The sequence below is a fragment of the Prionailurus viverrinus genome, chromosome F2 (assembly GCF_022837055.1).
Source record: "Prionailurus viverrinus isolate Anna chromosome F2, UM_Priviv_1.0, whole genome shotgun sequence".
Classification (NCBI taxonomy): domain Eukaryota; kingdom Metazoa; phylum Chordata; class Mammalia; order Carnivora; family Felidae; genus Prionailurus; species Prionailurus viverrinus.
The window spans coordinates 82,241,940-82,268,716 of record NC_062578.1 but is presented as its reverse complement, the minus strand read 5'-3'; the positions used below and the strand labels follow the sequence as shown (position 1 = coordinate 82,268,716).

The 26,777-nt window shown below is 58.8% G+C and overlaps 2 protein-coding genes and 1 non-coding gene across 3 annotated transcripts; 2 read left to right on the top strand and 1 right to left on the bottom strand.

The window, feature by feature from the left end:
• Positions 1–4,316: 4,316 nt before the first annotated feature.
• Positions 4,317–8,973, top strand: LOC125156225 (lymphocyte antigen 6E-like). Its single transcript, XM_047841978.1, has 3 exons — positions 4,317–4,368; positions 6,290–6,388; positions 8,762–8,973. Exons 1-3 carry the CDS (start codon positions 4,317–4,319, stop codon positions 8,971–8,973), a joined length of 363 nt encoding a protein of 120 aa, XP_047697934.1.
• An 8,733-nt stretch (positions 8,974–17,706) lies between these two features.
• LY6D (lymphocyte antigen 6 family member D) lies at positions 17,707–19,400 on the top strand. Its single transcript, XM_047842961.1, has 3 exons — positions 17,707–17,842; positions 18,551–18,649; positions 18,878–19,400. The coding sequence occupies exons 1-3, from the start codon at positions 17,791–17,793 to the stop codon at positions 19,117–19,119; spliced, it is 393 nt and encodes a 130-aa protein (XP_047698917.1). The 5' UTR covers positions 17,707–17,790; the 3' UTR covers positions 19,120–19,400.
• A 4,748-nt stretch (positions 19,401–24,148) lies between these two features.
• LOC125156806 (U6 spliceosomal RNA) lies at positions 24,149–24,255 on the bottom strand. The gene has a single exon (XR_007148784.1). It is a non-coding gene; the product is annotated as a U6 spliceosomal RNA (small nuclear RNA).
• Positions 24,256–26,777: the final 2,522 nt, after the last annotated feature.

Genomic DNA, 26,777 nt, shown 5'->3' with positions numbered 1-26,777 from the left:
AACCCTGAGGCTGGGGTCCCTCAGGGTGGATACAGAGAAGCTGGTATTCTCCCTGCTGTAGGAAAGTGGAAGGCAGCGGGGCCAGGGCCAGGGAGGGCAGAGGCCAGAATGACTCAAAACACCAAACTTTCTGCTCAGAGCACTCAGTCTCACCAGCCAGCCCCCTCCAGCTGCTGTTAAAGGCCTTTGTGGGGTCCCCTCCGCCCCAGACAAACCGGCCTTTCTCTGCTTCTTCCCATGCCCCGGTTGCAGGTCCCAAGACCAGAGAAGCTTCTCCTCTCTGTGGCCAGGGCTAGGGCTCAGCCCGTGAAGGGGGTCAAGGCTCAGAGTGTGGCCAGGTTCTGGGCTCAGTATGTGACCAGCGTCAGGGAGCGAGAATGCCTCACCCCTTCACGGAGAGCAAGAACTCCCGTTCCTTTCAGGATCCTTTTAGCTGCATTGGGAGTCAAATCTACCTGAGACAGGTGAACCGGAGAAAATCGAATTTCATAGGGAGAATCCACAAAGACACGGAAATTCCAAAGGCGGGGAAAACGAGGGACAGATGTCACTCTGACCTGAGGAGAAGGGGGTCTGGGATTTCAGAAGGAAGGAATGCGTTTCACAGGGTGATGTTTGGTAATTAGATGTTTGCCTTAACATCCAGATGGGTCGCTCAGATAAAACGTGTCTGCTAATAACCCTTATTTTGGGAAAGACGCCCAATTTACATTCTTCTATGTAGTTAAGGGAGGGGCAAAAGTGCTCGCGAGCCCTCAGGGTCTCAAGTTCCTTTAGCTCAAAATAATCCAGGGGTCAGAGTGATACAAATGGCTGGGGAGGAGGGGGTGGGGACTGTCCTGAACCCCTTCGTCAGGGTCAGGGCTCAGGGCGTGAACATGATGAGGGCTTAGGGTGTGACCAGGGTCAGAGCACAGGAGTCCCCTTTGGCTAATGGAGGCACACGAGCCCCCCTTTCCCGGCCCCTGCCCAACAGGGAGGGGCCTCCGTTCGAATTCTGGGTCCTCTTCCCTTCCTTCCCAGCAAGGGAGGGAAGAGGGGTAAGAGGCAGGGTAGAAAGAAGGGGCCAAGGGCGGGGTAGGAGAGAGGGAGGGGGCGGCAGGGGCAGGACTCTGCCTCTGGTTCGTGGGGAGGTCTGGAGGTTCCTAACGGGGGCCAAGGTCTCTCCCTGGAAGGTGGGATGAAGTTCTTCTGTCCTGGCAAGTCCACGGCCTCACCTGCTGCCCCAGTTCCCTCACCTGCCTACGCACCTGTGGGACAGGAAGCCCCACGTCTCTCTCTCAGCCACTCTGAGGAGGAGAGTTCTACGCCAGGCGAGGGAAGCCATGCGTCCCTGCCGTCGGGGGTGGGAGTCTGGACCTTAATTGGAGAACACCCAGCTTGTAAAGTTTCAGGAGCCCAATTAGTTCAATGAGGGGGTAGGTCCACCCCCCCCCCCCCACCTCGCTCCGTCCTTGAAGGATGGCTCCCTAGATAGGCAGGCCCTTCCCAGGGCTCCCACCCCTTGAGCTGCAGAACCTCTGCTCCAAAGGCTTTTTGAGATGCACGAGGTTCCGCGTTCCCCAGGTGGCCCTGTGAGAGGGGGAAAGTACTCGCAGATCCCCAGGAATACGGACCCCAGTTTGAGCCACGCTGTGCCCGCTGGGGAGGGTGCAGCCCACTTTGCTTGCATGGAGAGTTTGGGGCCCTGGCGCCCTGGCTCAGCCGGCTCCTCTGCATTGGCTTTTCCTCTAGTTTCAAGGGTCCCCTCCCTTCAGGCCTACTTCAAAATGCAGCTCTCACCTGGTACCTCTCCAGGTAGTGGCCACTGGCATTGATAGAACCAGGCCGGGCACGGGGTGCCCACCACCTGAGCTGGCTGATCTCTCCTGGTGTGGGTCCACCAGCCCACACTCGGCCCCGCATTTCTGTACCCCTGCACCAAGGGCCCGAGCCTGACACTCAGTGGGAATCAGAGCCGTGGAACCAACGATCGTCTGTGACCTGGGGCAAGGGGATCCCAGAGTCCCAGGCTCCCTCCCCACCCACAGCTGTCCAGCTGCACACTCAGACAAGCACAGAGGCCCAGGCAGGGTTACCTGGGGCCTGGGGGTGCCACAAAGGTGACAAGCAGGTCTGAGTTCAGTGAGAGGAGGGTCTGGCCGTGGTCGGCGTCACCCAAAGAGCGCTGGCAGCTGGCACTTGTAGGGAGGGGATCCCCCTCCCTGGAACCCAGACTGGGCCCTGCTAGAAAACTAAAGGATGCTATTGGCCGTTGGGCGCTCACCTGGCGTCTCCCCGCTGACCTCTGAGCTGGATCTAGGGCCAGCCACCTGCCTTACGCTCTGATATCCTGGCACCAGTCTGGGCTCTATGGCACCCTTCCCAGTCCTGTAACCCTCGCAGCAGAGGAGAGAACTTTCTCAGGCCTGAGGTCCGGATGAGGTGAAATCTGGCAAGGAGCTCGGTCCTCGGAGTCCGGTGTCTATCTCATGACCGCTTCACGCAGGGCAGGGGTTCAGACCAAGGAAGCCAGGTGCTGCTGGGCAAAGCCCAGCTAACCGTCACGGGCCATGGCCACAGAAAGTGACCCAGCTCTGGTGGCAGATGAAGGTGGAGGAGTACGGTAGATGCCGTGCAGCGTATTAGAGGGTATGGGAGGCGTGGATGGGGTAGAGTAGACGGGGCGAGATGCACGGAGCCAACCCCGGGATTGCGCGGGCCTTACCCCTCCCTTCTCAGCACACGGATGTGCCCTCGCTCCGGACGCAGCGACTGCAGCTCGTGCGTTTGCTGCGCCCTCGCGACACTCTCAGCAGCTTCCTGATAAGGGTGAGCCCACCCCGGTCTTTTGGGGACCGTGGCAGATGGGACCCCACACACCATACCTCTAAAATTGAGAAAGTTCTACACAAAGTTGAAAAACAGCCAATGTGAAATATCAGTGTTCCAGGCTCCTTGACGCTTTGCTGGGCGGCGACGGCGTGGAGAGAGCTTGTCCCAGCGCGGATCTGACCCCTGCTGCACCGCCAGGGCCCCACGTCCATGCACGTGGCTCCCGGCCTGTGCACCTGGCTCTAGGGGTGAGCAGCTGGCCCAGCCTCCGTGGGTGACGGAGCAGAGGCCCTGCGGGGGACCTGGGGAAGGACACGGGCTCCAGGCAGGCGCCGCCAGGGCACAGGCAGGAATAGTGGGTCTAAGAATGTTCCGGACAAAGATAATGATTCTGCCGCGGAAGGAAAGGAGGGAAGGGTGTTCCGGGCATCAGGCCGGGCCCGGGTGAGGGCATGGAGGCATGTGGCTTCACTCTGGAGGCCGAGGGGAGGGCGAGGAGGCTGGAGGACACAGGGGAGGCCAGGCGAGGCGGGCTTATGTGGACAGTGTGTGCCTGCAGAGCTCTTGGCGGACTGTGACACGGTCGGAACTGCATCTGGAAGGGAGGCTCTGGTCGCTGGGGAGGGGACTCCAGCCGCCAGAAGAGAGAGGCTGGTGGCCCTCGGAAGGGACGCAGTGGAAACACCAGGAGGTGTGAGCTCCAACCTTCAGCCTCTGGAACCCTAGCCAGACCCCAAAACAGCACCTGGGGGCAGCCCACTGTGCCCAGGCTGGTCCCTGCATCCTCCCAGGGCACCCTTGTCATTCAGGGTCCCCCAAGCCCGGCCTGGAGGCCAATGGGCAGTGGCTCAGTGCCATCTGAGATGCTGGGCCCCTCTGGCCCTGCCCACCCCCGCTCGGTCATCCCTGCAGCCCAGCGGCACCAGCCTCTCCGGGAGCTTGTCAGGGATGCAGGGTCCAGGGCCTCAGACTCAGCATCTTGCCAGGGTCCCTGTGATGTGTGCGCACACAAAAATTGAGACGCGCTGGTCCAAAGCCAGGCTTCAGCCTGCAGTGTCTCAGTGTCCCCACTCAAATGGGCTTGGTGCCTCCCTGATTGGCCTGGCCTGGCCAGGGGAGAGACACAAGAGAAATGGCTGTGCTTACCCGGAAGACCCAGGCAGGGCTGTGTCCCCCAGGCCCCAAGCGTGGACTGTCACCCATAGACCATCGAGAACTTCCCTTCTCCCCAGCCGGGCCTGGGACCTCCCGATACCTCGAGGGACCGGGAGGCCAAAGGCTCAGGACAGGGAGGCAGGCAGAGAGAGGGCACAGGTGACCTGAGAGCCCCTGGAGCCCTGGGGGTGGGGCAGAGGGGAGCCCAGGCAGCGTGAGTCAGGCTGGCCCTGCCGTCCCAAGTTCAGCTCCAGCTAAATTACTAGGTCTGACCGGGCGAAGAAGCCAGTCATATAAAGGCACCTGGTGCCGGCCGCTCCCCAGTCCCAGCCGGTGGATGCCCCACGATGAGGCCACTCCTGGTGTTTCTGCTTCTGGCCGCTCTGTGCACTGACCTGGGTAAGAACCACTGACCCGGGTGGGAGGGTTGGGGACAGACAGCTGCTGGGCGTGGCTTCCCCCTGAGGAGTGTGTGTGTGTGTTGGGGGGGAGACCTGGAGACCTTTGTGTCCCTTTGGGCATAGTTTCTAGTATATCTGCCTCTCATGGGTGAAAGAGCCAGTGACAGGCCTGAGTCTGCAGAGCTCTGGGCCGACAGGGGGACCAGCTACCAGCCAGGAGGCCAGTGTCCTGTTTTCCTGGACAAAGGGGATTCTTGGGAGGCAGGACTCTCGGTGCTGGAATCAGGGAAATGAGTTGGTCACTCCCAGCCCCTCTTGATGGCTGTGTGACCTTGAACGAGAGCACCTGTTGCTTTGGGGCCACCGGAAATGGGGCCCCGGGGAGGGGGTGATCCAGCCTGTGATTAACAGCTGAATAATTACCACCCAGGGATAATAGCCCCCTCCACATGCCCTGAGTGGAGGTGGGAGAGCTGGGGCCTCCGGCCTGTCTGGGGAGCCGCCTGGGGGGAAGGCAGAGACAGAGGCGCCTCGGAGACCAGGCCCATCCCGAGGAGGCCAGAAACACAGATGGAGGGGACACTTGGGCAAAGGTTCGAGGCTGGCTCTGGGGACAGGGCAGGGGACAAGGTGTTTGTCAGAAGAGAGGCTGGCGCAACGGTGAGGGGCGGCTGCCCGGAGGCCCCAGTGAGGCCTCCCCAGTGTGGAGATCCCCCCACACAGGGACTCTCCGACCCCTGAGGGGGAAACAGAGGCTATGTGAGTTTCTAGCTCAGAGGAAGCTGGGAGTGTCCCCCCCACCCAACCAGACTCAGTTGCAGACAGGAGCATAGGAACAGCCAGGGGTCACCCCCAGAGATGACTCTTTTTCCTGGGGGTGTTCCAGAGTCCTATCCTGGGAAGAAAGCCTCTGAGCCTGGGGTCTGTCTGAGCTTGACCTCATCACCCGTGGTTCAGCCACAAGTGTCCCCACTTCCCCAGGGGAAGGGGTCCCTGATGTCTGCTGAGCCGTGTGTGCAAGATGCTGTCACTCCCCTCCACAGGTGCCGGCTTTGATGTCGGAGCGGGCACCCACAGCCCCCAGGCCTGGCATAGACGTGCCCTTTCTCGCAGCACGTGCCCCTCCACCCTGGTTCTCCCACCTGCCCAATGGCCCCTTCGCAGTTCCAGGGGCACCCCCTCCAGGAAACCCTCCCAGATGGCCCCCTCCTTCTATGAAGACACCTGGGCCAGGTGTCCCACAAAGTGTCACTCTATCTCACTCACCCCACTCCATCCCAACCTCAGCTGGCCGCCCCCACCCCCCGGGCAGCCTGCAGGCTCCTCCAGGCCAGGAGCCTTGTCCTGCATCCTTGTGGTCAGGGCCTGGGGCCGGTCACAGTGCACGGGGCGGGGGTCACCAGGGCCTTTTGCTGTGGACTGTCCACTGATCAGTCTGGGGTAGGGGCCGCTGGCAGGCCCCGGGCAGGGAGGGCAGGGCTGTTCCCTCCTGTTCACTAAGCAGCCCTTGGTGCCCACGGTGCGCAAAACCCTCCCAGCCCCCGCTGTCCTCGGGTCCAGGCCGCGGTGCAGGCCGGGAGCCCCAGCACAGGAGGGTGGGGCAGGGGCCAAGAGCCTGTGACTTGTCATCCGGGCAGCCTCAGGCTGTGCTCGGTCCCATCTCATAGGGAGGACTCTGTCGCTCAGAGAGGGGCAGCGGCAGTGAGAAGCAGAGCCCAGATCCCCCCCGAAGTTAACCCTCCTCCGTCCCAGGGCCCCCTCGCTCCTGCTGACCGGCCTGCCGAGTCTCTAGCCCCGTCCCCGGGGATCGGGAGCACCTCCAGAGGGAGGGGGGGTGGCGGAGGCTCAGAGAGGGCCAGACATGGCCCCCAGGCTCTCCCCAGCCCACACTGACAGGGGTCCCTGCTTCCTCCCCCCAGCCCGGGCCCTTCACTGTCACGTGTGCTGTGGCCACAAGGACTGCGAGTCTCTGGTGGAGTGCGCCCCAACTGACAAGTACTGTGTGATCACGCAGGCCAGTGAGTACCCCGCACGCACCCCCACAGCCCGGCCAGGGGCCCCCCTGCGGTGCCGGAGGTGGTAGGGACCCGCCCACTCTGCCGGGCCCCGCCTCCGTGTTGGTGGGAGGTGGGCTAGGAGCAGCCCAGCGACACCCCGACCCCGACCCGACACTGACACCGCAGAGCAAGGCCAGATGTGGCCTTCCCGCTTGAGTCAGAGGGAGTCCGCGTGAGAGATGCAGGAGGAAGCAGGCCCCACAGGGATTCGGCAAGAATGGGCCTGGAGGGAGGCCGGCGCCTGGAGGACAGGGCGGGGTACAGGGCTGCGGAGCAGCCCGGCCCATGGCATCATGACAGGACCCACGGCCTCGGCCCCGAGGCCCGTCACCATCACCCTGCCTTTCCCGGCCGCACCTGTAGCCTGCCTCCAACAGACGACCCCCCCGCCCCCGTGCCTGGACCCCCAGGACAGGCTCCCTCCTTCCTCTGACCTCCCAAGTCCCTCTGTGGGTCTGGTTCTTCCCTGAGCCGTCAAGGGCTGGGCTGGGGCCCCGAGCTCTCGAGTGGTGCTTGATGGTGACCCTGGCAGGCGGGGTCAGGGTGTGAGGGGGGCCACAGAAGGTCACATGGTGGGAGTTTGAGCACGGCAGGGAGGTGAGGGGCCCGGTCGCTGTGGTGGCCCCGAGGGGTGGGAAGCCTGACCGGGTCACTAGACAGGGCAGTGGGGAAGTTGGCCTGCAGGGGCAGCAGGCACAGGGTGGGACCCTGAAGTGAGGGGTGGGGGGGGGGTTGGAAGATGCTGCAGAGACACTGGGTCCCTGAGCGGCCCCGAGAGAGGGGGGAGGCATGTGTGCTGAGGTTTGGCCGCAGGTGGCCGCGCGGGGTCCAGGAGGCAGGAGCGACTGCTTCTGGGAGGGGGTGAGGAGCCCCCTCCCCCCACCGGTCCCCGTCCCCGTTGGTGTCCTGTCTGTGGAGGTCCCGGCAGCACGTCAGATGCCCTGGATGAGCCAGGCAGCCTCGCTGGGGCCCCAGCTCCCTGTGAGCCTCGATGATTACAAAGGCCCTCCCACATGGGACACAGAGCCCCCTTATTACGGGGAGACATGGTGTCTGGCTGGACCCCACCCCTCCTTGGTGCAGGGACGCTGTGAAGAGGCAGCACAAACCCCTCGATGCCTCCCGGACCTGCTCCCGTCAGGCGGAGAAGGACCCTGCCCAAGGACCAGGTCACTTTCTCAGGGCCTAGGGGACGGGGACGCTCCCCCACTTCTGGCCAAGTCCTGGGCGTGTGGGGCACAGGCAGGTGTGTTCTGTTTCAGTCACCTGGCCGATGGCCCCTGAGCACCCACTGTGCTCTGCTGCTCTGGCTGTGGCACAAGGCAGGGGTGGGTGGGAGGGCTGGGGAGGAGCTGGTCCCGGTGGTCCCCCCCATGCCGGGACCCCCCCCCCATGGGTGCCTTTTGCTGCTGAAGCATCAGTTCTTACACCCGGACAGGACCCAACACCTTGAGGGCCCCCATTCCCTCCCCGGGGTGGGGGCTTCCTTTAGACCCCCATGCCCCCCCCTTACCCCACCTCCTGTTTGCTCCTCACTGCCCATCTGCTGAGTCTGTCCACCCGTGTGTCCTGCCAGGCGGTGTTGCCCGAGCGGTCATGGCCCTGGATGACAATGGGGGGGGTGCTCCTCAGAGGGAGCCGTGAGCAGAGGCCCCCCGAGGGGGGAGGGTGCTGATGCGTGAGGGGGAACAGGAGGGATCCCGGAGCAGGAACTGGGGGACGGGACCCGCGGCTGCCGAGAGGCCGGTCGGTGGTCACGCCCGTGTGCTCCCAGCATCACCCGCAGGTGGAGGTGTCTCCTGGCCCCCTGCTGGCAATCCTGGGGGAGGGGCGGGGGCTCAGCCAGGGAGGAGGCGGCCACACTGGGTCAATGTCCCAGGCAGCACCTGCCCCCATCCTTCCCGTCTCCTCGGCAATAGCTCAGGACAGGGTTCGTGGACACTGCCCTGTTCTGTAATAGCTGAGCGCGGTCGTGACCACTCATCACGTGTGACCGGAGAATTTGCTCCTGGGGCGTCTGGTGTCCCCCCCCCCCCCCGGTGGGCCCACGTGCGGGCGGGGGGACTGTGCACAGAGGTGGGTCCTGAGCGGGTGGGGACCGGCCCCCGACATCCTCCTCGTCCCGCTGCAGCCTGCCTGTCCCTCTGCTCTGCCCGGGCTGGCTACTGTCACCCGGCCACCCCACCCCTGCTCTAACCACCTCCCACTAGAACGGAGCCCCCGGGAGCCCTGGAAGCGGACGGGGCCTGCGGTGCCCGCAGCCCCGGGCCGCGGGGGGCCGGGCGGGGGACGCACAGAGCCCTCTACCCACGGCCCTCGCCCCTCTCTCCACAGCAAACCCTGGTGGCATCCTGGTCATGAAGTCCTGCTCCCCGGTGTGCCCCAACAGCACCATGTCCTCGGACGGCCGCACCCTCTCTGTCTCCTGCTGCCAAGGCAGCCAGTGCAACCGTAACGCGGCCGCGGGCCTGGCGGGCAGCCACGGGGCTCTGTGGCTCAGTGCCTCCGTCAGCCTGCTGTGGGCGCTGCTCCGGGCGGCCCGCTGAGCCCACGCTCCACGGGCGGGCCCGGCTCTCACCCGGCCCCTCGCAGGCCGTCGCCAGCCTGCCCCGCTCCCCGCACTCGGCCACCCACGCAGGCAGGAAGAGTCCCTGTCTCTCCTGTGCTCCTCCCTGCTTCCCCCGGGGCCGCCCGGCCCCCTCCTCGGGCTCCCACCCCGGGGCGGGAAGCCCCCCTACCTCAGGGAACCCGCCTCTGAGGGACCCTCGGCCCTCTCCCGGGGTCCCGGCCACCCGGTCCTCCCCGACACCCTCCACCCCATTGCGGGGCTTCCCACGGGGGCTCCTCCCACTCTGGCCTCGAGTGCCCGGATCCACCACGCACGGGGCAGGCGGGTCAGAGGTCTGGGCGTCCCCTGCACCAGCCACGCCTGTGCTCCCCTGCGCACCGACCCGCCACTCTTTCCACGGCTCGCTCACACCTCAGGGGCGAATTCACTCTGCACAAGCACCCACCCCCGGGCCTCCTGGGAGCCAGGCACCCCGAGAGAGCCCACAGGGCCACCCCAGGTCAGCTCATGGGATGAGGGACTCCAGGAGGCCGCCTCGCCCCCACCCCCAGTCCCTGCCAGCGAAGGCAGGCCTGTTCATGGTCCCCTGGCTGCCGCTGTGGGGGCAGAATCCGTGTGGGGCCTGTGTTCTCACTGGGCACGGGGGCTGGCCCGCCCCCCACCAGAGGCGCCCACGGCAAGGCCTCCTCCTAGGAGCTCGTGGAGGAGAATAAAGCTGTACATCCTGTCCCCATTGTCTGAGATGTTGAAATTTTGGGGGGGGTCCCCCGTACCTCGGGGCCAGGCAGGGGCACTTTACGGAGGGCGGTGGCATTCTCCAGGCATAAACTCAGAGAGCAGGAGGCACTCTCTTCAGAATCCAAAAAGCCAGCACCCCTTCCCAGCCCTCAGCCTGGGGGCTCCCGTGGGGTTCCCCAGCATCTGTGGTCGGCCCTGCGGTGTGCCCCACAACTCCTACCGCCCTGCACCCCAAGTCAGGGCCCAGCCGGGCACCCGGGGCTCTTCTTGGGGGGCAAGGGGCCAGAGGCTCCAGCTCTCCTCCCTCACCCCTGCCCGGGGCCTCTCCCCAGGACCGCATGCAGGTCCCCGGCCCACAGCCCTCTCGGGGCCTCCCTGCTCCTAGCCCTGGGGCCCTGCCCTGGCCCACCTGCCTCCTCCCCTCGCAGGCCCTGGTAATTTCCCTCCCCCGACATCGCTGTCCCTCACATCCCTTCCGGGGGCCCCAGAGGCCAACGTCCTGCCTGCCTGGCGGAGCGCAGCTCCCACAGCCCAAGTGCCAAGGTGACGGGACGCCATGATGCCCGGGACCTTCCCTGGTGGGGCCTGGGCCTCGATTCTGGGAACCAAGGGACAGATTGCAGCCAGGACAGCCGGTCTCCCACTGCCTTTCTCTCAGCCTCCACCTCCGCAACTCGGCCGGACACTAGTGTCCCCGGAGTTCCCAGAGTACCCAAAAGGGACAAAGGTCCTCCCGTTCCCAGCAGCCACCTCTCTGGCCTCACAGGGCCACCACCCCCCACCCAGTGCCTGCAAGCCCAGCCTGCTGTCTGTCCCCCGTGCCTGTGACGCTGCCGTGGCCGCCATCCTACCCGGGGGTGCTCCTGAAGCGTGTGGGGAAGCGGGGCAGGGGCAGGGACTTGTGTTCTCGCAGGCTTTCTGTGGTTCTGTCCACACCCTGGAGGACAAGGTGGGCTGAGGGGGCCCTGCCTCGAAACACGGATGTCAGGATTCCCTTGGGGCCCCTCTGAGTCACTAGTACAGTTCCCTTCGTGGCCAGGACTGCTGGGCTCCGGGGACCCAGGAGCAGGTTGGCACAAAGTCCACGTGAAGTGGCCTTCTCGGGAACAAACTTGGGGCTCAGGGTTGGGCCACCCCACCCAGCCTTTGAAGTTTGGGGTTTCTTTCTCAAAGAGAGTGGAAACTCCCTCTCTTGGCTCCTGTCCGGCCAGCTTCCCCGCTAGGGCAGGCCCGACTTGTACAAGTCCCAAGGGAAAGCCACATTGGGTGCCACGTGATGACCGGGGGTCTCCTGCGAGACTTCGACATTCACAAGTCGAGGTGCGGCCAAGAGACATTTCCAATGAGGACATTAATTGCCCTTGCTACAGATGAGGACGCTGAGGCACAAACTGCTTTTTGGATTTAATCCCTGGCTGGCAGAGCGGTCTGCCCCAAAGCCTGAATTCTCTCTGCCTCCTCCCCGCCCCCACGGCTTCCCCACAGTCATTAAGTCAGGGGACTCTCAGAGACCGCGCCCACCGCATACCAGGATCGGGTGGGCCCTGGGGCACCACAGACCTGTAGGGCTGTGGGGAGGAGGGTGGGGTCCTGGAGGGCTCACCGGACTCTCAGAGGGCTGCGATCCCAGCCCTGGGAAGGCAGTGAGGACAACAGGTGCAAAGGCCCAGAGGTAAGAAAGGGCCGGAGGGGCTGCACGGAGACCCAGGCAGTGGGGGAACACTAAAGGTGGGTCGGCTGAGCAGGGTTTGTGGGAAGCTGGGCTTGATCCTCAGGGAGGAGCATTCTGGGGCTGTGTGGGCGTGGGGCCACAGCCAGGCCACAGGCTTTGACCTGTTCCCCCTGGCAGGAAGGCAGGGAGGCCGCTGGAGCTCAGAGAGCTTGGCTGATACTCGGAGCACAGCATAGCTGTGGCCTTTCTCCCGGTTCTGCCTCCCCCAGGGTCACAGTCGGAAGCTGGGCCTCTGCCCTGCGCTCAGCCCTGGGGGGGTCCTGGGTCTCCCTGTGTCACCTTCCTTCCACCCGGCCTCTCCTCCTCCCCAAGTAGCAGCACGTGTCCAATCTTACGTAATGTTCCCAGGTAAAGATGACACAGGCCTCTGATCCCCCGAGTTCTTGTAGGCTGAGCACCCAGCTCCCTGCCAGGCCCAGCTGGGGCCCCACTCCCTGCCCTGAGGAGCCTGTCCCCACACCCAGAGCAGTTGCAACAGCATGCAACCCCCCTGCACCAGGGCCGGGTGCCAGAGCTGAGCCCCCGAGGCCACCAGGCTGAGCAGGGAGTGGCTGAGCTGGGCTGCTCCAGATTCAAAGCTCAGCAGCTGCCTGAGGCCCAGAGGAGCAGGGACTGGGTGTCCTTGGCACCTAGGCCGCGTGAGGACAATGCACCCCTCGCTCCCAGGCCACCTGCTGATGCAGATGTGGTGCTGCCAGCTCCTGTTATCTTGTCCCCGACAAGAGTCCGGAACCTCGTCTATAAAGTGCAGAGTTGGAAAGAGGCTGTCCGCCTCTGAAATCTGGGTCTCACTGGAAGATTGAAGCCCTCCCCTACACGCACTGGGGAGGACAGTAGTCCCCATCCGAGAACTTCATCCGCTGTTGCCAAAAATCTGTTTTTTAAAGGTTTATGTATTTATTTTGAGAGAGAGAGAGAGAGAGAGAGAGAGACTGAGAGCATGGGGGAGGGGAAGAGAGAAAGAGGGGGAGAGAGATAATCGCAAGCAGTCTCCACACCTAGCGCAGAACCTGACGCAGGGCCGGATCCCATGAACTGTAAGATCATGACCTGAGTGAAAATCAAGAGTTGGACACTCAACCAACTGAGCCACCCAGGCACTCCCCCCAAATCTTTTTTTTTTTTTAATCTGGTTGTCCTGGCCGGGGTTTAGTGCGGCTTAAAGGGTGGCAGGATCCAACAGGGGTCCATTTCCTGTTCCCAAGGGACAAGGGACAAATGGGGGGGGTTGTTAAGGAAAGGAACTTACACTGCTCTGTGTAAGATGTACCAGGGCCAAAGACACACAGACAGACTGACAGGGCACATGATCCACGTAAGATGTTTATTTCTCTCTTAAGTGTTAGGATCAATGATGTCCTCTCAAAGCCACCCCCAAATCATATATAATCTTAAGTAAAAGGAACGTGTGTGCATGTTGGGTGTCGCAAATCCCAGAGCTGCCTGCCAACCAGTTGTAGATCTAGGGTCTCTCAGAGGCCCCACTGGGTTTCACTCCACAGTCTTTGAGAATTACTGTTTTCTCTTGTCAGGCGGTAGGTGTGTATGTGAATGAGAAAGGGAAGAGGGGACAGGAGAAACAGACATCACTGTAACTATCTCCTACAGGATACATTAGTTGTATGAGTGGATGAGTGGATGGATGGACAGATAATGAGTGGATGATGGAGGAATGGATGGAGGAATGGATGGATGATGAGTATATGATGGATGGATGGATGGATGGATGATGAGTATATGATGGATGGATGGATGGATGATGAGTATATGATGGATGGATGGATGGATGGATGATGAGTATATGATGGATGGATGGATGGATGGATGATGAGTATATGATGGATGGATGGATGGATGGATGGGTAAGCTACAGATGGGTGGATTATGTAGGTGGTAGGTGTTCACTACCCTGGAACCTACACCCAATGCCGTCATGGAGCTCAAGGGTTTAAGGCCGCAAGCTCAGGCTATAGCAGGAGGATCACTGAGCAGTGGCACAGCAGAAGGGAGAACCTAGGGGTAGAACATGAGCACATTTTCTTTTTCTCAAACCCTAGAGGGAGCTTATCCTAACATGCAGAGAATAAACCCCCTCCAGGGCACCTGGATCTCAGGTGCTTTAGCTTCTGCAATTCCAGGTTTGCGTGTTCTGCAAGCGCACACTGCTAAGAGCCTGCAGCCATGGAACTCCGAGGTCCCCAGGTTGCTGTGGCTCTGTGGCTCGGTGCCCGTGCCCTTCGGCAAGCTCTCTTCCTCTACTTCATGGAAGGACACAGCCCTCACTCCCCACTCTGAGAGCTTCCCCCATCACCCGGTCCCCTGAATCCCAGTGCCTCTCACAGACACAGCCGGAGACGCCGATTGGCAGGGCCCACGTCAGACCTCTGCTCGGGGACCCGGGGCTGGCCCTAGGAGCCGTGCGGGGCCTCTCGCAGGGGAGTGGCCCACCAGGCCTGAGAACTGGCATGTCTTTCCTGGTCTACGGGAGCCTAGGGCTCCAGTCCAGGCATTCCTGGGAGACAGGCTGCACCCCAAGGCAGGGAAGGGCTGCCCATGTGGCTGCTCCCCGGATTTGCACTCTGGCAGAGCGGGAAAGGGAGGCCCCACACCAGTGGCCATGGTCCCAGGAGATGATGAAGAACAGGCGGGGCCATGCCAGGCCCTGGGAAGCAGGTGAGAGGGACCCATGTCTAGGCCTGTGGCCCTGTGTGTAAGGGTGAGTCTCCTGCACATGAGGGAGGGGCAGGGAGGCCTGGGTGTGGGGTAAGAGCCCCAGGCCAGCAGGGACAGAGTGGAGGGTGGGCCCAGTTTTGGTTCCCACTTGCTGACTGGGTGACCACGGACAAGGCCCTCTCTGTGTCATCCGAGGGAGGCCCCATGTGTGTGTGCAGGCGTGTGAAGGAGGCGCAAAGGCCTCAGGGGGCACCGTATCCCTCCACTGGCTGACTCACAAGGGAGTCACCTCAGCCCTACTGGGGAGGAAGGGGCAGAGACAGGAAAGGGCTACGGCGTGCCAGAGGCCACCGGGGACCAGATCCAGGCCCTGACCCCCTTGCCCTTGCTCTATCCTCAGGAGACCCCCCCTCCCTTGGCCTCCTTGACCTCCCACTCACATGGGGTACGCTTGTCTGTGCACCGTCTCCCCAGCTCATCCAGGGGTCCCGAGGGCTGGCCCTGTCTCTCCTGTCTGTCCCTGTCGTGCCCAGAGTGCAGGGTCTATGATGGGCACTGCTAGCCAAGGGATTGAGTGGGTAGGTGCAGTGTCCCCCTGTGTGCAGCCGTGGGACCCGCCTGTAATGCAACTTGAAACTGAAGGAGGCTTGTCCCCAGGCCCCAAGGCTTGGGGGTGCACCCAGTGGGGGAACCTGACTTGCCCACGCGGAAGCTCACCTTCAGCCCAAGGCAGGGCCCCAGGGCCTCCCCGGCTGCATTTTCAGAACGCCTGGAGTGGCCCCTGTGCCGCGCTGCTTCCCTCTCTGGGCCACTCACCCCTTTGTGCGACCCCAGGGACCCCCATGGCCTGGTGGTCTAGGCCTTGATTCCTGTCTTTCCCCGCACTCCAAGGCTGAGACGTGGGGAGCAGTGGAAGGCAGGGTGTGGGGCCTGTGGGGCGGGGGGCATGAGCAGGAAAGGCACACTGCAGGCGTAGGTCTGGGCTTGTCCCGGCGCCTGGCCTCCTGGCCCGCTGTGTTCAGGAAGCAGGCAGGGCTGAGGGTGGGGGCTGGTAGCCCTCCGCCTGTGCCCCTCCACGACCTCTTCTAGCTGTTGTTGCTGTTGGCTCCAGGGACTGGGTGAGAGGGCTTGAGTTCTGGAAAGTAGCAGTTTTCTCCAGAGGATGAGGGGGACAGGAGGAGAGGCCATGGACACAGGAGTGTCCGGGTTCACGCCACTGCCAGGGTGACCTGGCTGGAGCCCGCCCGCAGGGCCCTCTTGGGACCTCACTTCCTCACCAGCAGAAGGATGCTGGAAGGGGGCCAACTTAAAGGGCCATGACGACTCCCCTCTCCCCTGAAATCTGCCTCCAAGATCAGGGCAATCAGGTCACCACCTGCAGGAAGTCCTCCCTGACTGCCCTTCCAATGACTCCCAGTTCTCAGAAAGCTCCCGCCATGGGAACTGCCCACTTTCTCCCCCAAGCAAACTGTGTCTGAGGCGGCTGTTGATAGTTCTGCTAGGAGGCCCCCCCAGGACAGGCAGCTCACACCCTGGTGGGCAGCCCCTGTCCTCACTGGCCGCCTCGCCAGAGACAAAGGCTTTCTCCCCGTGGAACCAGGGCCTAGCTGCCACGTCTGCTCCCATAGGTGTCTGTCCCTGCCTCCAGAGCACACGGCCACAGTGAAGCCTGAGGTGCCCTGTGCGGATGGGCCAGGTGTGCTGGGTCACCTCCAGCCCCAGAGGAGGGGACCCTGCTGTCCACGGGCCTCACATCCAAACTTCCAGTCCTGGTCTGCCCGACACCCCTGGACCCCATAGCTCTACCAGGCCCTACAGGAAATCCAAGCCTCCAAACTTGTTTTTCCAGTAGCTTCCGTGCCCCTTGGCCTCAGTGAGTCACCCCTCCCCATCTGCCAGTCACCACCCCCTCCCCAAGCCCTATATCCTGCTTCCCAGGACCCTGCCTTCCATCTGCCCATGAATGGCTGTGGAATGAATTCGGGAAGGCCTCAGAGCTTGGGGTGACTTTCTCTCTCGGGATGTGGGCAGGGGGCCCCCGGCATCACCTGCCTTGTCAGGGGACACCCCAGCTGCGCTAAACAAGGCTCAGGGAGGCTGGGACCAGCCTGTGGGACCGCGTCAGGGGCCTCCCGGCGTCCCCCAGGGTCCTGGAAGGAAGCCACACCACCCCCCACCCTTGGCCACTCCCACCAGGTCCAGTAACTTCTTTAGGGTGCACAGCACAGAGTGTCAGGCAGCACGTCTTTGGACCCCTGGCACCGGATGTAGCCCCGACTTTACCCCACGTGGCAGGGGAGAGGGGAGGCCCAGCTCCGGAGCTGGCCCGCCCAGAGCCACACTGGGAGGAAGGGCCAAGGGGTCCCAGACCTCCCCAGCCTGAACCCTGTCCTCCCTCCAGCCTCGCCTCCCCTCCCTGCAGCAGGCCCTCCCGTACTTGCGGGATGGGGGCTGCGGCAGGGGGAGGGCTCATCTCCGCCCGTGCTCTGGCCCTACCCGCACCCACGGTCGGCTCGGCCTGCCAGGGCAGGGACAGGGTGAGGCCTCGGAGGGCCCACCCGAACCACCCAGCAGGGTCCAGCTGGCCTAGCAGAGCAGCAGCGGGGGCCCAGGGCCGGCAAGGAGACCTACGGGGCGGGGGGGAGGGCGGCCCCTGTGCTTAGGGCCAAGCCCCTCCGCCCCCCCCCCCCATCCCCGCGAGCACTGTGAGGTGAAGTTAGGGAGATCTGCCGGGCACCCACAGCCCCTGGCCTGGAAGAGCTCACTGCCCTCGGGACCAGAGCAAGAGACGGACAGCCACGGGTCCCGGAGCAGGGTGAAGGCTGGGGCTCCTCCCAGAGGGCCGGGGCCCAGGGCACGGTGGACAGAGTCCTTGGTGGGAGGGTGGAAGGAAGGGCTGTTGGAGACTTGAGGGGCCCTCGGTTTCTCCCAGTTGGAGAGCGAGTCGAATCTCTGCCTCGGCACCGTCCCCTCCCCCATCAGCCCTGCCCCCGCCCCTCCCCCAGTGCCCCAGGTCCTGCCCCTGCTCCCACGCTCACCTCTCTGCAGGCACATCCAGCCTCCACACGCCGAGCCCGCAGCCCACCCTGCTCCTCTTCCTCTCACTACCCCGAGGTCCTGGCATCTCAGCAAGGTGCCTTCCTTCCATGGGGTCCTTTGCCCAGGGCTCCATGGGTGGGCCTGGTGATCCTGAGCCCCGAGCCCAGGAAGGCAGGGCCAGCGCGGGGGGCACAGCCCAGGGCGCCCACAGGGCACCTTCATAGGCTTGTGACCCTGTTGACCTTATCTGAGGGTGGGGGTCGCAAGGGAGGAGGTGACAGGTCTGAGACAAAATGATCCAGGGGTCGGACAGAGAGCTGGAGAGAGGAAGAGGACGCAGTGAGCTGCAGAGCCAGCGGAGGCCTCTGTCCCTCGCCCGGAGGTGGGGGGAGGGAAACCCCCTGCCCTGGGGGGCAGGCAGCCAGGGGCAGAGGTCCCTCCAGGTGGCAGGGGAGGCCGCACTGGGCGGGTGGGTGTAGGCCAGCCAGGGTGGGGCGGGTGGAACGCTACTGCCTGGCCACCTGCCCGTCTTGGTCCCTCCCACCAGCACCTGCCCCAGCTATAAGGCCTCCAGAGAGGAGGGGCCCCCACTGCTCCCGGAGACACCCCAAGATGAAGCCAGGTCTGCTGCTCCTCATCGCACTGGCGGTAGCCGCGGGGCCAGGTGGGTGAGGGGCAGGGTGCAGGGCTGGGGCGGGTGGGCAGCTTGGGTCTGTGGGACACGCTCTGGAAGCCTGAGGTTACCGGCCTTTGGGCTCAGGGAATCCTGGACTGAATTTCAGACAAAATGAATCCATGTCTTAGTGGAATCAGACTTAAAATATCGCAACATCTTCGAATCAGCCCATGGGATCAGACACGCAGAGGGAGAGAGGCTGGGAGCGGTGCTGAGATGCCTCCCCTGGGGAAAGACCAATGTTCGGGTCACCCAGCCCCTGACTGTCTGGTCCCCGGGAAGCCCCTCCTCCCAAAGGCTCAGCGTGGTCCGGCTGAAGCCCTGGGCCTTGACTCAGGTCCTCAGGACCACTTCCGCCCGCTGGGGGCAGCCTCTGGCAGCGGCGGGGGTGGGGGGAGGGGCAGCAGTCGTGTCTTGTGAGCTGCTCTTAGCAAGTCTCAGAGCTCTGTGATGTTCCTGGGGAAGGGTCCCCCGTGTACCCAGCACCGCCAGCTCTCTAGACAGGCCCAGCACAGCCCCTCCTCCCGGCACAAGGGGTCCCGGCGTCCCAGGCTCTGGCAGCCAAGGACTGTCGCCTCCTGCCTCCGGGGAGACAGGAGCCCTGGCAGGGCCTGGGGTGTAGGAGGGGCCTGGCGCGGGTCAGGGGCGGCAGAGGGCTCGGTCCCGACAGTGACCCCTGTGCCCCTCGCCCCCCAGCCCTTGCTCTCCGCTGTCACGTGTGCTCCAGCTCCACCAACTGCGAGAAAGCTCAGGACTGTGCGGCCAGCGCACGCTACTGCAGGACCATAACCAAGCGTGAGTGACCCGGGAGCACGGAGCCAGGGAAGGGGGCCCCGCAGGGCACCCCAGAGCTCCGCTCAGGGGCCCCGACGCCGGCAGGCTGGTGGGGACGGGTCGGTGATGGGTCGGCCGGGGGGGCGGTGGGGGCCGGGAGCTGGGACTTGGGGTGCTGGGGAGGCCAGACGCGGGGGGGCGGGGGGCTCAGAGGCAGCTGCCCAGTCTGACTGTGCCCATCCGTTCCAGTGGAGCCCCTGCTGGGGAACCTGGTGGAGAAGGACTGCGTGGAGTCGTGCACGCCCACGCACAACCTTCAGGGCCAGGTCAGCAGTGGCGTGACGGCCACCCGGTGCTGTCAGGGCGACCTGTGCAACAAGAGCCTGCAGAGCAGCGCCCCCGCCCGCAGCCGGCTCAGCGGCCCCGCCCCCGGCCTGGCGCTGGCCCTCGGCCTCCTCCTCGCAGCCCTCCTCTCGGCCCCCAGCCTGTGACCTGCCCATCCCCTTCCCCCGGGGACTTCCAGGGCCCCCGTCGCTTCCTCTCCCGGACTGGGAGATTCCACAGCCCCTCCCTCGCCACGAAGGGGGAGGCTCCCGCGTCCTGGGCTGGGGGTCCCCTCGGAGGGTCTGGGGCCGCAGCCAGCGAGCTGATGGCCTGGAGCCCCGCCCCCCAGGCGAGAGGATGCACGTGTCCCTTCTGACTTTACATTCATTCTGTTGGGTTTCCATTTTTCTACTTGAACCTCTGCACAGGAATAAATGATCAAAAACCAGTGTGGTTGTGTCTTCCTGTTTCAGGAGTGCAGGGGGGAGGGAGGAGGCCATCCCGCCTCACAGGCCCCCAGGGCCTGGGACTTGTCACCCAGGGCCCGTCTTGGCCTCGTGCAGGACTCCTGAAATACTAGTGTCACCCCCCGCCCCCCCCCCGAGGAGACACAGCCCTCCCCAGGCATCTTCTCTGCAGCCCAGGAGAGGACGCTCCTGGGGAAGCTTGGGTGGGGCCACAGGGCAGAAGGCCTGTGACCCAAATGGTCAGAACACACACACACACACACACACACACACACCCCTCCACCCTAGGGAGGCTGGCAAAGGGGGCTGTTGAGCTCACCTGGATGCGGTCAACCCAATGTGGGTAAACTTACCTTGGCCCAACTGCCTGGATCTGGGCCCCGCTGCCCGGGTTCCAGGTTTGCTGCCCGGGTCTGGGCAACTGGATCATTGTGTCCCTGTGAGTTCTCAGCACCCCCGCAGATGCCCAAGCAAGCAGCCTGCCCCTTCCTAGGAGGACCAGAGGCTTCGGAGGCCTGCACCCCCTGCCGGGCGGCCACCACCTTCTGAGGCCTCACCTTGGGCTGGACAGAGCCCTGACTTGGGTGCTGGCAAGGAGGGGCCCTGGCTGGCGGGACCCCTGCAGGGTGCTTGGCTGAGGGACCAGCAGGAGCAGGAGCAGGGACCGGGGAACCTGAGGGCTCTGGCGCCCAGACCTGCTGGGGGGGGCGGGCAACGCCCGCTCGGCCTGCCTCTGTGTCTCCATCACATCACCTAAATTAGGAGCTTCACACGGGTGCCACCATCAGCTACACCCACGTCCCCAGCTTTGCCCACGTGTGTCCTGTCCCAACCCCCATGGCTTCGTCACCATCCAACATCTTCTGTCCTTGCTCAGCTCGGTCAGGGCACACCTGAAGTAACGATAAGGTGCACACCGTGATGAGACTTACACGCTCTGTGCCCCTGAAGTCACCTCTACGACCAAGACAGTGAGCAGCCCATCACCGGCAAAGCTGCCTGCAACCCCTTTGCGCATCCCCTCCGTCCTCCCCTGCACGCCCCGCCCCTGGCAACCACCGCATGTGCTGTTTGTAACAGAGCTATTTGCCACCCACCCCCCAAGCCTGGAAACGCCCCATATGCATCAGCCCACTTTTTCTAGAATTGGATAAAATGGAATCTCACAGCACGTACTCTTTGGTCTCGGGTTTCTTTCCTCAGCAGGATCCAGAGACACATCCCTGCTGCTGGCGGGGCGGGGGGGGGGGGGGTGTCTCTGTCATTCACTCCTGCTGCCCACAGGACTCTGCTATAAGGCCACATCATGGTCCCTCCACCCACGCACCTGTTGATGGACATCTGGGAGGTTCCCAGGCCTGAGGCCTCATGAGGAATGTCGCTGTGGGCAATCGCCTCTGGTCTTTGCGTGGACAGATGTTTATACCTCTCTTGGGTACAACCCAGGAGTGGAATCCAGGGGCATGTGATAGGGGGATTCTTCCGTCGGAGGGGCCACCAAACTGCTCTCCAAAGAGGCTGCTCTCCCCCATCCCCACCGGCAGCGGAAGAGGGCTCCGGCCACTCCACACGCTCGCCGACACAAGGTGCTGTGGGTCCTTAACCGTGGACACTCCGACGGGTGCATCGGTATGTCCGTCTTGACGCCCTTACCACACTGTTGTGAGTATATTAAGGCCGAAACTCGGGTCGTGTGACACCTCTACCTTTCACCTTCATTTTCAAAAGGGTCTTAGCGATTTTAGATCCTTCGCATTTCCATATGCATTTCAGAGTTAGCCTCCTAGTCTCCTTGTGAACAATGCCCTTGGGATATGGGCTGGGACTGCACCTGATCCATAGATCAGTTCAAGGAGAATTTACATCTCATTATTTTTTAATGTTTATTTTTGAGAAAGAGAGAGACAGAGAGAGAGAGAGGGAGAGAGACAGCACACGAGCACGCATGGGGGAGGGGCAGAGAAAAGAGGGGAAGACAGAGGATCCAAAGCAGGTTCCATGCTGACAGCAGAGACTCCGATGGGGGGCTTGAACTCACAATCCGTGAGATCATGACCTGAGCCAAAGCTGGACACTCAACCAACTGAGCCCCCAGGCACCCCTACATCTTATTATTAAGTCTGCTCATCAATGAGGACGGCGTACCTCTCCATCTGCTGACGCCCTTAGCAATGTATTTCAGCAGTGTTTTGCAGCTTTCAGAGCAAACAGGCTTTACACATCTTTTGTCAACATCATCCCTAAGTATTGCACGGGATGCTCTTTATAAATGGTATTTTCAATGATCAATTGTTGGTTGTAAGAATACAGAAATACAATGAATTTTTTGCTCATTAACCTTTTATTCTGCAACCTTGCTAAACCAACATAGTTTTAGAAGGGTTTTCTTGAGTTGTTTTTTTTTTAATATTTTAAATTATTTATTTATTTATTTTAAAATTTTTTTTTCAAAGTTTATTTATTTTTGGGACAGAGAGAGACAGAGCATGAACGGGGGAGGGGCAGAGAGAGAGGGAGACACAGAATCGGAAACAGGCTCCAGGCTCCGAGCCATCAGCCCAGAGCCTGACGCGGGGCTCGAACTCACGGACCGCAAGATCGTGACCTGGCTGAAGTCGGACGCTTAACCGACTGCGCCACCCAGGCGCCCCAATTATTTATTTTTTTAAATTTACATCCAAGTTAGTTATCATAGAGTGTAAAATGATTTCAGGAGTAGATTCCAGTGATCTATCCCCTGTGTGTAACACCCAGTGCTCATCCCCAAAAGTGTCCTCCTTAATGCCCCTCACCCATTTAGCCCATCCCCCCTCCCACAACCCCTCCAGCAACCCTCAGTTTGTTTTCTGTATTTAAGAGTCTCTTATGGTTTGTTCCCCTCCCTGATTTTATATTATTTTTGCTTCCTTTTCCTTATGTTCATCTGTTTTGTATCTTAAATTCCACCTATGAGTGAAGTCATATGATTTTTGTCTTTCTCTGACTAATTTCACTTAGCATAATACCCTCCAGTTCCATCCACGTAGTTGCAGATGGCAGGATTTCTTTTTGATTGCCGAGTAATACTCCCTTGTATATATAGACCACATCTTCTTTATCCATTCATCCATCGATGGACATCTGGGCTCTTTCCATACTTTGGCTATTGTTGATAGTGCTGCTATAAACACTGGGGTACATGTGTCCCTTCAAAACAGCACACCTGTATCCCTTGGATAAATGCCTAGCAGTGCAATTGCTGGGTCATAGGGTAGTTCTATATATTTTTTTCAATATATGAAGTTTATTGTCAAATTGGTTTCCATACAACACCCAGTGCTCATCCCAAAAGGTGCCCTTCTCAATATCCATCACCCACCCCCCCCACCCCCCATCAACCCTCAGTTTGTTTTCAGTTTTTAAGAGTCTCTTATGCTTTGGCTCTCTTCCACTCTAACCTCTTTTTTTTTTTCCTTCTTCTCCCCCATGGGTTTCTGTTAAGTATCTCAGGATCCACATAAGAGTGAAACCATATGGTATCTGACTTTCTCTGTATGGCTTATTTCACTTAGCATAACACTCTCCAGTTCCATCCATGTTGCTACAAAGGGCCATATTTCATTCTTTCTCATTGCCACGTAGTACTCCATTGTGTATATAAACCACAATTTCTTTATCCATTCATCAGTTGGTGGACATTTAGGCTCTTTCCATAATTTGGCTATTGTTGAGAGTGCTGCTATAAACATTGGGGTACAAGTGCTCCTATGCATCAGTACTCCTGTATCCCTTGGGTAAATTCCTAGCAGTGCTATTGCTGGGTCATAGGGTAGGTCTATTTTTAATTTTTTGAGGAACCGCCACACTGTTTTCCAGAGGGGCTGCACCAATTTGCATTCCCACCAACAGTGCAAGAGGGTTCCCGTTTTTCCACATCCTCGCCAGCATCTATAGTCTCCTGATCTGTTCATTTCAGCCACTCTGACTGGCGTGAGGTGATATCTGAGTGTGGTTTTGATTTGTATTTCCCTGATGAGGAGCGACATTGAGCATCTTTTCATGTGCCTGTTGGCCATCCGGATGTCTTCTTTAGAGAAGTGTCTATTCATGTTTTCTGCCCATTTCTTCACTGGATTATTTGTTTTTCGGGTGTGGAGTTTGGTGAGCTCTTTATAGATTTTGGATACTAGCCCTTTGTCCGATATGTCATTTGCAAATATCTTTTCCCATTCCGTTGGTTGCCTTTTAGTTTTGTTGGTTGTTTCCTTTGCTGTGCAGAAGCTTCTTATCTTCATAAGGTCCCAGTAGTTCATTTTTGCTTTTAATTCCCTTGCCTGTGGGGATGTGTCAAGTAAGAAATTGCTACGGCTGAGGTCAGAGAGGTCTTTTCCTGCTTTCTCCTCTAGGGTTTTGATGGTTTCCTGTCTCACATTCAGGTCCTTTATCCATTTTGAGGTTATTTTTGTGAATGGTGTGAGAAAGTGGTCTAGTTTCAATCTTCTGCATGTTGCTGTCCAGTTCTCCCAGCACCATTTGTTAAAGAGACTGTCTTTTTTCCATTGGATATTCTTTCCTGCTTTGTCAAAGATGAGTTGGCCATACATTTGTGGGTCTAGTTCTGGGGTTTCTATTCTATTCCATTGGTCTATGTGTCTGTTTTGTGCCAATACCATGCTGTTTTGGTGATTACAGCTTTGTAGTAGAGGCTAAAGTCTGGGATTGTGATGTCTCCTGCTTTGGTCTTCTTCAAAAAAATATGGAATGCTTCACGAATTTGCGTGTCATCCTTGCGCAGGGGCCATGCTAATCTTCTCTGTATCGTTCCAATTTTAGTATATGTGCTGCCGAAGCTAGCACAGGGTAGTTCTATTTTTAATTTCTTGAGGAGCCTGCATACTCTTTTCTAGAGTGGCTATACCAGTTTGTATTCCCACCAGAAGTGCAAAAGAGATCCTCTTTCTCTGCATCCTTGCCAACATCTGTTGTTTCCTGAGTTGTTAATTTTAGCCATTCTGACAGGTGTGAGGTGGTATCTCAATGTGGTTTTGATTTGTATTTCCCTGATGATGAATGATGTTGATTATTTTTTGATGTGTCTTTTGGCCATCTGGATGTCTTCTTTGGAAAAGAGTCTATTCATGTCTTTTGCCCATTTCTTCACTGGATTATTTCGGTTTTGGGGGGGTGTTGAGTTTGATAAGTTCTTTATAGATTTTGGATACTAACTCTTTATTTGCTATGTCATTTGCAAATATCTTCTCCCATTCTGTCGGTTGCCTTTTAGTTTTGCTAATTGTTTCCTTTGCTGTGCAGAAGGTTTTTATTTTGATGAGGTCCCAGTAGTTCATTTTTGCTTTTGTTTCCCTAGCCTCCAGAGACGTGTTGAGTAAGAAGTTGCTGTGGCCAAGGTCAAAGAGGTTTTTGCCTGCTTTCTTCTCGAGGATTTTGATGGCTTCCTGTCTTACATTTAGGCCTTTCATCCATTTTGAGTTTATTTTTGTGTCTGCTGTAAGAAAGTGGTCCAGGTTCGTTCTTCTGCATGTCGCTGCCCAGTTTTCCCAACACCACTTGCTGAAGAGACTGTCTTTATTCCATCGGATATTCTTTCCTGCTTTGTCAAAGATTAGTTGGTCATATGTTTGTGGGTCCATCTCTGGGTTCTCTATTCTGTTTGATTGATCTGAGTGTCTGTTCTTGTGCTGGTACCATACTGTCTTGATGATGACAGCTTTGTAGTACAGCTTGAAGTCCGGGATTGTGATGCCTCCAATTTTGGTTTTCTTTTTCAGGATTGCTTTGACTATTCGGGGTCTTTTGTGGTTCCATACAAATCTTAGGATTGTTTGTTCTAGCTCCGTGAAGAATGCTGGTGTTATTTTGATAGGGATTGCATGAATATGTAGATTGCTTTGGGTAGTGTCAACATTTTCACAATATTTCTTCTTCCAATCCGTGAGCATGGATGTTTTTCATTGTGTGTGTGTGTGTCTTCTTCAATTTCTCTCATAAGTTTTCTATAGTTTTCAATGTAAAGATTTTTCACCTCTTTGGTTAGGTTTATTTCTAGGTATTTTATGGGTTTGGGTGCAATTGTAAATTGGACCAATTCCTTGATTTCTCTTTCTGCTGCTTCATTATTGGTGTATTCGAATGCAACTGATTTCTGTGCATTTATTTTATATCCTGTGACTTCGCTGAATTCATGGATTGGGTCTAGCAGTTTTTTTGGTGGAGTCTTTTAGGTTTTCCACATAAAGTATCATGTCATTGGTAAAGAATGAAAGTTTGACTTCCTCCTTGCTGATTTGGATGCTTTTTATTTCTTTGTGTTGTCGATTGCTGAGGCCAAGACTTCCAATACTAAGTTGAATAACAGTGGCGAGAATGGACATCCCTGTCTTGTTCCTGACCTTAGCGGGGAAAGCTCTCAGTTTTTCCCCATTGAGGATGATATTAGCTGTGGGTCTTTCATATATGGCTTTTATGATCTTGAGGTATGATCCTTCTATCCATACTTTCTTGAGGGTTTTTATCAAGAAAGGATGGTGTATTTTGTCAAATGCTTTCTCTGCATCTATTGAGAGGATCATGTGGTTCTTAATCTTTCTTTTATTAATGTGATGTGTCACACTGATTGATTTGTGGATATTGAACCAGCCCTGCATCCCAGGAATAAATCCCAATTGGTCATGGTGAATAATTCTTTTAATGTATTGTTGGATCCAGTTGGCTAGTATCTTGTTGAGAATTTTTGCATCCGTGTTCATCAGGGAAATTGGTGTGTAGTTCTTTTTAGTGGGGTCTTTGTCTGGTTTTGGAATCAAGGTAATGCTGGCCTTATAGAATGTGGTTGGAAGCTTTCCTTCCATTTCTGTTTTTTGCAACAGCTTCAAAAGAATAGGTGTTAACTCTTCTTTAAATATTTGGTAGCGTTCCCCTGGAAAGCCATCTGACCCTGGACTCTTGTTTGTTGGGAGATTTTTGGTTACTGATTGAATTTCTTCACTGGTTATGAGTTTGCTCAAATTTCCTATTTCTTCCTGTGTCAGTTTTGGTAGTTTACATGTTTCTATGGATTTGTCCCTTTCTTCCAGATTTCCCAATTTGTTGGCATATAATTGTTCATAATATTCCCTTATTATTGTTTGTGTTTATGTAGTGTTGGTTAGGATCTCTCCTCTTTCATTCGTGATTTTATTTATCTGGGTCCTTTCCATTATGTTTTTGATCAGTCTGGCTAGGGGGGTATCAATTTCATTAATTCTTCAAAGCACCAGCTCCTGGTTTCATTGATCTGTTCTGTTCTGTTTGTTTGTTTTCGATAGCATTGATTTATGCTCTAATCTTTATTATTTCCTGTATTCTGCTGCTTTGGGACT